The sequence below is a fragment of the Notechis scutatus genome, chromosome 2 (assembly GCF_049901735.1).
Source record: "Notechis scutatus isolate UNSWTSFEM ecotype Mainland chromosome 2, rNotScu1.2, whole genome shotgun sequence".
Lineage (NCBI taxonomy): Eukaryota > Metazoa > Chordata > Lepidosauria > Squamata > Elapidae > Notechis > Notechis scutatus.
Genome location: NC_142010.1, coordinates 98,697,073 through 98,709,658, shown reverse-complemented (window position 1 = coordinate 98,709,658; position 12,586 = coordinate 98,697,073). Strand labels below are relative to the sequence as shown.

At 35.3% G+C, this 12,586-nt stretch overlaps 1 protein-coding gene across 2 annotated transcripts in view; it reads left to right on the top strand.

The window, feature by feature from the left end:
• Window positions 1-12,586, top strand: part of GABRG2 (gamma-aminobutyric acid type A receptor subunit gamma2) — an 82,401-nt gene that overhangs the window by 34,002 nt on the left and 35,813 nt on the right. For both annotated transcript variants that reach the window (XM_087955507.1, XM_087955506.1), the window contains exons 5-6: window positions 803-885; window positions 2,105-2,242. In XM_087955507.1, the coding sequence (XP_087811633.1) occupies window positions 803-885; window positions 2,105-2,242 (221 nt within the window). The remainder of the gene's footprint in view (window positions 1-802; window positions 886-2,104; window positions 2,243-12,586) is intronic.

Here is a 12,586-nt window from a genome sequence, read left to right as displayed (position 1 = left end):
GTGACTGTGCAGAAGTTATTACACTGAGTTAAAAAGTCTTTACCCTCAAGTAAATATATAGAAGCCTTCATCCATTATGGAATAACAAAGATAGTACAAGAAAGAATGATAGGTGCACCATATAGTAATCAAAATATATTAAAAGGAACATTGGAAGGAAGGAATGATAATGGAGAAATTAATGTCATTCATGGTTTAATTCTTTTGTACTGAAATTGTGTAGTGAAATGGTTAGAATATAAGAATATGGACAATTACTTGCAAAAAAATCATATAAAATGTATACACAGTATGTATGATGCATATATATGTATCACATAACAATTTTTTAAAAAGTATATGGCACTGATGAGGTTACCTGTTTAGGAAATGAAATCTCTGTAAGCAAACAACCAAGCTCAGAGGGCACCAAGGATTCCACAGTTCAGCCCTGAGTTACATACATTCTCTTTTATTAAAAATTGCATATATTAAGACAAGTTGTATTAAGAGAATTGCATACAAAAATGCATATGGATTTTCAAGCTTCTTTTTACCCATTCTCAAACTAATATAAAAATAAAGTTGGGACAAATTTCTGATCCAGACGATTCAGAATTATAGAAAATGAAGGTGAAGAAATTGTCTACAAAGAACAAAGACTGTAAGAATATTTTATGTACTCAAGGAACACTTCTCAGGGATTTAGCAGAGAAAAAGTATTGTGCATGAACACATATTGACTATTGTCATAGTTACAGTAAGGATTGGTAGGCTGAGAATAATACAAATAGAAATAACATCTGCCTTTGTTTATTTTCAGACTGACAATAGATGCAGAGTGTCAATTACAGTTACACAATTTCCCAATGGATGAACACTCTTGTCCCCTAGCATTTTCAAGCTGTAAGTAGTCAACAATGAGATTATCCTTATGAAAGAGGAAAATAGTAATAATAATAAAAACAAAAAGCTTAATATCACAATAATCAGATAAAGATGACAATGTAATACATAGTATGTTTTTGTGTCAATGTATAACAACAATCAATAATAAAATTACTGTTCAGATTAACACACATTATCCATTGCTCATGATTTTTATGAAAAATTTAGGGCATTTGTCTATAAGTCACTGGAATATTTCCAAACAATAGCTATATAATTAAATAAATATGAGACTACCAAGTACTGTTGAACTCCAACTAAGGAGAAACATTGCTGCAAAAAAAATAAGCTAATTCAAATCTCACATGTTTATAAATTCATCACATCTGTCCCAACCTTCCTTTAAGCTCAGGAATAGTTAAATAGAGTTGACTTTACCATTCAATGGATTGAATGGAATGAAGAGATTGTCTCAAATGACAGAGGTTTATGTAGCCATTGCCCTCCATTCTCTAAACTCATCTGCTTTCTCCAAACATGATTAATGCTGAAAGTTTCGTATGCCTTTTGTTCAAGAGTAAAATGTCTTAAGCAAGGCTTGGGTTCCTCCTATTTTACTGTCATGTATGTCAGCGAAGTGAATTGAACAGGGGTAATGAGACTGACTCATTAAAATTCACGGCTAACTGGGGAATGGCATCTAGAAATCCTCACTGCCAAATCCATTGGAGGGTCCACAGCACATAATATCTGCAGAATAAAGCATACACAAGTGCACATTTTATGTTTTTGGTTATTTAATTTAATAGTGGTTCTCTCAGATATCTAGCAGAGAAATTCATCTTTACAGAAGGGCGTGAACATTAGCATACATATTCCTGATAAAATCCGTCACTTTTAAAAAGCCATTATGAGGGTTGGGGATGAGTATTTAATGAAGTTTCATTTAAGAAAAAGAATGTTTTCAATTTGATATATTGGAAACTGTCAGACATTTGACATAGTCATGCTTTTTCCATAATGGTTTGTAACTGTAAAATCCTTTTCTGAAGTTTTTGTTGCTTTGGGTTTTAGATGAATTCAATAAGTATTGTGTAGCAAAATGGCTGAAAGCCATACAAGCGCATCTGTAGTATCACTGAGATCCACACATAAATAGGAAAGTACTAGTATGTAAATAAGGAAGCACTAGCATATAAAAATATATTGATGTAATCCTGATTCCCTTGGTTTGAAGATGGCTACCCAAAGGAGGAAATAATCTATATGTGGAAACGCAGTTCAGTGGAAGTGGGGGATACAAGATCCTGGAGGCTCTATCAGTTCTCATTTATTGGACTTAGAAATACAACTGAAGTGGTTCCAACAAGATCAGGTAAGTTAAGTATATTTTCATCATATTTTCACCAATTTCATGAATAAAGATAAAGGAGTCCCTGCAGATTTTACTCTGCTAGTTGTTGATGATTATAGGGGGCTGACCTTATCTCCATCTCCATTGAGCCAGCCAGTGGCAGATTAAGGCTCACTGGTGTCCTAAGCACTGACAAATCTTGGTGCCTCCCTCCTTTGTACATACTGTACAAATGAAGCCATATTCTCAACTTTGTGATGCCTGGTGCACTAAGCACGTGCTTAGTCTGCTTAATGGTTAGTACACCACTGGAGCCAGCATTGTCAAAAGACATTTCCAGGGTCATGTGGCCAGCATGATGTCATGGAGCACTGTTACATTGCCACTGGAGTAATACCTAATTATCTACTTGTATTTGCATGCTTTTGAAATGCTATGTTCGCAGGAGTTAGGGAGAGACAGGAGCTCACCTTGTCATGTGGAGCTTGGGTCTGAAATGTTGGCTGCCAGCTTTCCAGCCAACAAGCCCACTCAGGGGTGGGATTCAAATTTCTTAACAACCGGTTCTGTGGGTGTGGCTGAATTTGGGGGGCTTGGTGGTCATGTGACTGGGTGGGCATGGTTTGTATGTAAATATTATAAATATTTGTGTAAATATTGATTTTTTTAATAAAAAGAATAACTTTTACCCAAAACTAGTCAAAGCAGGCAGGCAGGTTGAGTTGCTCACAGAATCACAGATTCATTTAGAGATCTATTTATCTGCAATTGGCTATCTGAGTCTGTCACATAAAATTTGCTTGCAAGCAAACTCACAAAATTAATTCACAACACACCATGTATGTAAATATTGATTTTTTTATATATAAAAAAGAGCAACTTTTACCCAAAAGCAGGCAGACAGATTGAATTGCTCACAGAATCACAGATTAATTTAGAGATCTTTCTATCTGCAGTTGTCTACCTGAGTCTGCACTGAAAAGCTTCAATCCTAAGGAAGGTTCGGCTCTGCTTTTAGATTAGCTAGAAAGCAAGAAATACAAGGATTTCTTGCTTTCTAGCTAATCTAAATCTCCTGGCAGAGCAGAACAGCTGATGATTGGGGGGGGGGGGGAGGAAAAATAGCAAGTTACCAAACCAGGCAAGTTGGATGGCTTGCATGCCAGGTAAGGAATGAGTGGGTGGGGAGGGGAAGGGCCAGCCAGTGGAGCAATTTGCTGGTTCTCCAAACTGTGTACAATCGTGTGTGCAGCGTTTGCAAGAAATCATCAGCTGTGCCTCCTGGACAGCTGACAAGCACTGTGCTCGAGTGCGCAGCATTTGAAAATCCTCTTGTTTCCTGCTTTTTCAACCTCAGCTGTGCCGCGCAAAGCAGCTGAGGAGGGAAAAGCAGGGAACAAAGGACAGCCTAGAGCCTGGGCAGGTGGGTGGGCCAATCACCGAACTGGTTCGGTGTCAGCTGTTCTTCACAGCTACAGGTTCTATAGACCGAACTGGTAGCATCCCACCCGAGCCCACTGAGTCACCATACTGCCCTGTTGTCATGAATAATCCAGATGAATAGTAGAGGAAATGTTATCATATTTGCAGTTCATAAGAAACTGGGTGGGGTGGCTAAATAGAACATAGAAAGAAAAACTAGTTTAAGCTTTATAAATTAGAGAAATTAGCTGAAAATAAACATGTGAAATTTAATATACACCAATGCAAAGTGTTTTCACTTAGGGAGAAAAATTTAAAGGAACAGGTATTTTTTGGGGGGTGGGGGAGAAAGGGGTGTCTTGAACAGATAATGAAATGTATTTGTGATACATATTTTGGAATAGTGGTTGGTTACAAACAATCTAATATCACTGGGGGGGGGAAGCAAATGCAATTTTACTGTGATTTCTGAATCCTGGGAAATAGTACTTCCACTTTATTTTGTTTTGGCCAGATTCCATATCAGTCACAGTGTCCAGCTCTGTGCACCACATTTTAAGAAAGACTTAAATAAACTGACCAGTGAAGAGATGAGTAGCAAGAATGAACTAAGAACACTTAGTTTAAGAAGAGCAGACTAAGGAAATTGGATAAATCCATGAGAAATGATTGCTGGGGAAAATGATATATTTCCAAAGAGTAGAATGGTTATCTCAAAAAGAAAGACCTGTTGTTCAAGAAATGGAGCAATGATTCTAAGTTACAGGATGTAAATTAACATTAAATGAAAGGTGTGAACCCAATGTGTGCATTTTTTTTCAATTAGATATGTTAAAACTAAAGATAGGCAGCCATTGATGCTTTAATTTGAATTCCTGGACTGAGCAAATATTTGGACTCCTTTAGTGGTCTCTTCCAATTCTATAACTCTTTAATCTATATCTCCCAACCCAACCACTGGCAATATCAACCTTAGTCTTTATATGTTTAGTTTGAAGAGAAATGTTCATTTTGATTAACATATTCAGAAAATGCTTTGTAATGGGGAGCCTGCTTCTAATCTTATTCATCCAAACATTTATGGAAGATCATTTCTAGCTTGAAATTTTGGCCCTTAAAAATAGAAATAACATTCCAAGATAAACATACTACATAGATGATGTTTACCTTGCCTTGTAAATTATGGTTGATAATGAAATAAATGATGGAAAACCCAAAGGCTGAGGACATAATTATTTCTTGATGAGATTTACGGGGAGAGAGAGCAATCATGCAAAATGAATAAGGCCTCAGCACTTGATATTATAATTTCCATTCTTTAGTTTCTAAGAAAGGATTTGTTTTGTTTTATGGTATTAAACCTGTAAAAGCAATTTAAAATGAAATTGGAGTAAAATACAATAATTTGATATATAGATAAGTGAAGTAAGATAAAATTATATTTCAGTATCACCCTTACAGTATACCCCTATCAGTCCCACATAAGCCAATCTCAATCAAACCATTTTACTCAAGTACTGTGCTATATTAAATGTTGTTTTCAAATTCTGGCTGCACATAAGTTATTGAGAGTTTTGCAGCGATAGTTCAGCACCAGAAAAATAAACACAGACGGCTGATGCTTCATTTAACATTTTTATAAACATAAGTAGATTTTATAAACCAGTTGTAGATTTCTCCAACATGGAGCAAACTCAAACAGAAACACATTGCAAGTTCAGAGAAGAACTCCAGTCTTCAGCAAGCAAGCAAGTTTCATCTTCCATGGACAGACTCAGAACTCAACATAGCTGCAGAGTTGCAGAGCTTAATATAGCTTCATGCTTACGCTACTTTTAGTTTCAGTTTCCAGCCTAAGCTACTTCTAGTTTCAGTTTCCAAACTGTTCTCATTGCTATGCCTATTCATTGGCTGACTTTGTTACCAAGCTCTATTCCATAAGTTATGTTGTTTTAATATGGCCCCCAGTGGGTCATTCATATGAACCAAGGTACCTGTCTCTTACCTTCTTATGCAAACAACAATCAAATAGTGTGTGAGCCAAGTTTTCTACCTCTGTTGCTTTGCAAATGCAGATACATCCATTTTATGGTATAGAATGGAATTGCCCATATATGACCATTGTTTCAAGCTGTTCGAAACCTACTTAAAGATTTAGACTACAGCTTTCATGGACTTTTCATTTCAAAATTACCATCAGTGTTTGGCAGTTATGGCCTGGAAAGGCATTGGGAGATCCAAGAATGGTATTGAGGTCACAAATTGCTTCACTTGCTTGAATTGTCATAGAAAATATGGAAAACAGCAGGCAAAAGTATAAATTCTAAGCACGAATTCAAAAGTTTTAATTTAGGATAAATCATCTGCATTCTGAATATGGTTGTTTCTTTAGCAATATGAGGAAGAGAACACATGAACATGATTTATTGGAGTCTGTCATCACAAAATGGTATTTTTATCCCATTTCACGATAGAAAGGTATTCAAGGACCCCTCTTGGGATTCAATGCCACGACTCCTTTTCTAATACACTTCTGGAGTGGCTTGTGCTTGGATTGCAGCAATAAATAGAGCAATCACTTACTAAATGATGATTGATTTTCTCTGCAGGGTAGATAAGAGGTCTTATAGTTACATCTTCCCATTTTATCTTGCACTGTATGATCTTTAGTATGCACATGTAATAGGCTCTGAAATGACAAAAGGTTAGCAGTTCAGAAGGGTTAGCTCAATACTTTATCTGAGAAAAAAAAAAACACCAGTTAAAAAATCCAGTTGGTGACTCATGTATTCATCAAATTATTGTCTTTTATGTGCCATAGATTCCTTAGCTTGGAAAGCACATTTTAAAAATAGAGTAGGAAGAGTAGGATTCATGCTTTTATACACTTGATCTTGAAACCTATTATGGTATCAGAACAATGTTTGAACTTGGAAAGCATTTTTTTTTAAAAATCTATGTCAGTAATGATGATAGGAATAGGGAGGAGGAGGGAGGAGGAGGAGGAGGAGGAGGAGGAGTTCAACCAACTTCTTGGAAGCAACAAGTTTGAACATGTGCTCTGTATCCCAGAATTGTGATACTTGCAGTATTTTTGGAGAGAGAGGAGTATGTGGAAATTTGCCAATCCATCATCAGATTAATCCTTTAAAGGCAGCCTTGCCAACCAATAAATTATCCATGGTCATATTCTGGATAAAGAAGGGATGGTTGCAACTAAGTGTAAGACTTTAATTAGCATTGGTACTTCTGAAATATTTCATTCCAGAATAAACATAGCTTTAATTAGCCTAGGAAGAGGGTGAAATCATTGTATTTAGGGAAGCAATTATAGAAAGTGTGCGTTTGATAAAAAATAGCAAAGTCTAACTTGAAGACCTTCTGCCCTCAATGAAGGCATATTACCGTCGCAACCTTCTTTATAGAGGAAGGATTAGTAAATTCAGACATTGGTTAATTATATCCCACAGTTTAGAATATGAATATGAAAAAGAGACAAACAAAAGCCTTAACTTGTTTTCTCAAGTTGGTAATTATAATGTGCAAGCAATATTTGGTCCAGACCCATATTTTAAATATATATTATTTTAGTTTTTAGAACTGCAGAGAAATTTCTCCTCCTTTTTTTGTTCAGTGATTTGTTTTATTGAGTTGTTTCACAGATGTTTAAAATCCTTTATTTAACACCTTTCTAGGAGAACAACCACCACAAAAAGGCTGAAAATCAAAAATGTGGATTTTATACCCAGGTTCAACTACACAATCTGGGGGTGCTCTGGCATCACAAAATGGAAGACAAAGGTTGCAATTGTGGTGTTAGTGAAAGATATAAAAGGATTCCTTGCATAAAGTATCTTATTTCTGGCTCAGTTTGAGAGTTTATTTGGAGAGAAAAAATTACAACAAGAGAGGTGTGTTCTATCTCAAAGTCTTATTTTTTCTCATGGAAAAAAAACACGGAAATTTTGGAAGAAATAGTTTAAATTTTAATTCTTTTGTTTCCTTCCCACACAACTATCAGTTCACATTAGCCTTGTGTGGCCATCCAGAGGGACCACTAATCTAATTGCAACCCACAGTAATAGTCTCATATTGTTGATGTAATTGAAAGATTGTATTTGTTATGAATGCAAAAATGCACACAGTCCAGTTCTACTAAAAGTGATAAATGTATGTATTGTGTTTTTACACAAATAGCAACTCACGTTACCTAAGATTGTTACCAGCAATAATTTAGTATGTTTTCCAAAATAATGTAGTCATATTCATTTTTGTCATCTAGGGAAATATTGCAGATTTCAGGAGCAGTTTGGCCTTTGATCTTTCTGTGAAGATTTCTACTTGCATTTTACCATAGGATAAATTCACAACCCTCCATATAAAGTAGGTAAAGAAGCAACCAGAAATTGGAAACTTCCTTCTATGATCAAGAAGAACCCAAAGAGTTACAAGTAGTTTATTAACATATTTCGAACTCCCATCAGGCTTCATTTTGTCAGAACGTTCAAAATTATTCCAGTTTAGTGAGATTGATTTTCATGGTATTATCTCTGAAATGCTGCAATTTTCAGTAATAGCTCTAATCCTCTCTAAACATCAACACTTGCTGATTCACGGATTAAATTCTTATCTATGTCTTTATCAAAGGCCATTTGCCACTGTCTCAGAAAGGCTAACTGCAAAAGCTTTATTCTATATATAATTTCTCCATGTGCCAGAGTTTCTTTCTAGACCATATCAGATTTATTTGTTTACCTCCTGAATCTGTTGGTTCAGCTCCCTTGGTGTGGGATCCACATCCTGACTGGCTGAGGCTACCTGGTGGATGACCTGTGTAGGGTGTATGCATCCTTGAGACCAGTGGCATTCCACCATCCCATAAAGAGAAAGTGATCTGACTCTGCTTAAAGAAGAGTACTGCTTAAAGTCTATTCCTAGACTTGATCAGTGATCAACTTTAATTTAAAATTAAATATTTTTGTTTGTACTTACCAAATCTGAGCAAACTTGTGGTAGCACACAAAGAATCATCTACAATAGGGGTCCCCAACCACTAGGCCATGGACAGGTACAATCTATGGCCTGTTAGGAATTGGGCTGCACAGCTGGAAGTGAGCAGCCGGCTTGCAAAATGGCATACGCACAAGATTTAAGTTGCACGTTCCTCCCTCCCTTCCCCGAGTCCATGAAAAACTTGTCTTCCACAAAACTGGACCTGGGTGCCAAGAAGGTTGGGACAACTGATCTACAAAGAACAATAATTATTATAAATGGAATACAATGTAACAAAAATAAAATATCTAGAGGAGTAAACATCCACAGTAAATCACCTATAAACAAATAGTACTAGAAATTAAAAGCTACAATATAATGCAGCTACAGTCACTTGATAATGCTAACAACAGCACTTCAACAGCTACATATTTTAAACTGAGGATGACATTTATACAAGAAACATACACTGGATATTTGAATATTCAGAGTAGTTACAAAAGAGAATACATTTGCACTTCACTTCTAAGGGAGGAAATAGTATAGGACTTTTCCTGGCAAAAAGCTGGTATTTTCTGTAAGGACACAAAGAAATAACGTGGAAATTAGAAATTGGGCAAGAGAGAAATGTGCACGGTGCTGGAACTGATAAAAGAATCTACTTCACTGCAAGATTGCATTTTAGTAAGAATTAATTCTAATGTGTAACTAGATATACTTTATGCTGCTAGGAAAAATGTGTGGTGGAAATTAGAGATGTATATAATAATAGTAGTAATAGTAACAACAACAACAAAACATAAAGGAGTCCCTGCAGATTTTAATCCACTAGTCAGTTCTGATTATAGGGGACGGTGCTTATCTCTATTTCAAGGCCATTGAGCCAAAGCTGTCTGAAGACATTTTCATGGTCATGTGGAAAGCATGACATCACAGAGCGTTGTTACCTTCCCATTGAATGGTACCTATTTATCTACTCATCTTTGCATGTTTTCGAATTGCTAGGTTAGCAGGAGCTGGGACAGGAGCATAGTCTATCACTTGACCCTCAGGTCTCGAACCTAGGCTGCCAGCCAACAAGCCCAGTATCTTAACCATTGAGCCACCATGCCATTCTAATAACAATAACAGTGTGAGATCATAGCTGCTAGTTCTTTAGCTGATGTTGGCCTTCATATGCATTGATTTTTTTCCCCCAAGAACCTAGGATATTGTAATGTGTATATTGTAATTGTGCATATCCTTTTTTAATTGTCAAATAGAAATTTTGTCAAGGCATACATTTTCTAAATACTGTCCACATTTTTTTTTAGGATGGTACATAGTGTGCTGACAGCCATGGTTAGTTTATATTGGAATATTTCAAATTTAATTTTCAGATCTTAATACTTTGTGGTCTTTTGAAATTCAATTATCCTCTGATATTGCCATAACAGTTATTCACAGTTTCTTCTTTTCAACCACATGTTGTGTTTTGAGCAAAGACTTTATCACTTTATATTCAGAAGTCTCACAACGTTTTAGCTTGCTCATTTTTTACTATTGTTTCAATTATATTTAACTGTAAACCACTCAAAGTCATTTAGACAGTGAGATGTTTAGACTGGATTTGGCACTCTTTCCCATCTATCAAATCTTCCCTAAGGACCCAGGATAGGCAGATATTGTTTTTTCAGGATGTTAAATCAGAGGATACTTTCCAAGAAAAGTTACCTTTTGCAATTGACTGATGATGATTTTGCCAGTGCTGATGCTCTTCAAGTGGTGCTGCACATATTTGGAGATTGCCCCCAAAGTGCATATTGCTATTGGTACTATCTTTGCTTTGCTTTGCCACAGTCATTATACTTCTTTATAGGTCTTTGTATTTTGTGATTTTTCTCTAGTCCTTTCTCTTCTGTTCTGCTATATCCAGATACTGCAACATCCACTATCCAGATTTTTTTTTGTCTTTCTTATCGACAATGGTTAATCTGGATGTTATGGAGCAGGTGTTTATGTATTTGAATTCTAAAGTCACAGTGCATTTTAGCTACTTCATTTTCTGTTACTTTGTCTATCTTGTGGTCATGGGTTCTTGCTTGGGGGAAAATGGTAATTCTTACAGGTATTCCATTGTAATATCCTGTACTTCAGTCTCCAGTAGCCAGACATTTTATTTTATTTTATCAACAATTGTTGAGTCTGAGATGTTGTGTGACAGGTGCATCTATTTTAACAGCTATATATTCATATATAAAGTTAAGCAGGTTATAGTTGATTAGTTTTTGGCTTGGCATGATGCCTGATTTGAAGTATTATGACTTGTTAAACTAACCATTGTTTTTAAAAAGTCTGGCTTAGTATTCTGCTATGCTCTATGCACTCTGTTCAGCATTGAAAAGGTCATGTTGTATCTACTTGCAATACATAATTAATTTCATTAGAGGTATGAAACTTTTCAAAAAAGCAAGACTTGGCAGCTCTAATTCAGCATCATATTTAATTCTTCACAGTGCACAAACATACATACAGATGAACACAGATGTTTGCATTTCTAGATTCTCCCCAGGGACATAGCTAAAGTGTTCATCAGAAGAGACTTCATTAGTTCAGAGTGAGGTGGTAAAGTGCTATTATGCAAAGGAATAATTTGTAAATTATATGAACACTTGACCAGGTAAGTTGATAAATAATGTTTCAAATTTAACTTCATTGAAGAAGCAATGTGAATAGAAATTTGAAAACAACAAGTGCAGCCTGGATGTTAGAAATAAAATTTAGATACTAAAGGGATAAAATACTAATGAAGTCATTTACATTGTCAGGCTTTTTCTAGTCACACCAGATTAAAAATGGTTTGAAATATTCACTGTTGACAGAAAGGTGACTCATTTTACATACCAAAAAAAGAAAAAAGAAAAAAGGACTGGGTTGTTCTATTTGAATTATGATAAAATGGTTTCCAGCAAAGTTGAATGCAACAATCTACCTGGCTTGAGATACTGCTTTTAGATATGTTAAATGTTTCTATTGATTGCACTGCAAACTTATCTCAGTTGAATATTTTAAAAAAATTAGCCTTCCCGTCATGATAAAATATTGTAAGTCTGTATCATAGATAAAGACTACATTCTTGATGGGAAAGCTAATAAATTAACAAATGAAAATGTAATATCTATAACCTAAATGCATTTCTGTCTAAGCTGTTTAGTCCTAAATTGTTTTTAAAAGAAAACTTACAATAAGCCATATATTAAGAATAATTTATATTAAGATGGAAATTAAAAATATCTCAGCATTCTTAGTTTTGGTTGAACTAAGAATCAGGTACTATTCATAATTAATGACATATTTTTTTTGAAAATTTCATTGTCTCAGAATCTATGCACTTTACACTGAAATAGCAACTAAATCTAATTATTGGTTTTCATTAAACTGCTGCCGTTTCACTTACAAAGTGTGCTCTGATTTCATCATTGCAGCTTTCAATTGGAGAAAGTCATAGCAACATATTGTGATGGATAATCATGACCCAAAAGAGATTATAAACCTAGTTTAACTATGGAAACAATATTCAATCTCTCCAGCAAAAAAGGCACATGCCTCCTATGCTGAAATAAAATTTCCTAAAGTAACTTTAATGCATGTCTTTCCATATGCTATTGTATGTCATGCAAAGTCACTTTTTGTGAGCGAGATACCTATTTAATATGATTGATAAATATGAATGCTAAATATGCAAGTATGGGTTCAGATTTAGAATCCCTGCAGAACATAATTAACAAACTATAATGTAATTATTTCAGAGCATTGTGTACTGAATTTGGTTTCTTGGAGAATTGTACTTGATCCAGGCACCTAGCAATAGACAAACTGCACCTACTGTATCCAAATATTATTGTGGAAAAGTGATTGTTTGGTAATGTCCACCTTTCAGTTTCCTTCTTTCAGAAGCATGTTGTTACCTTA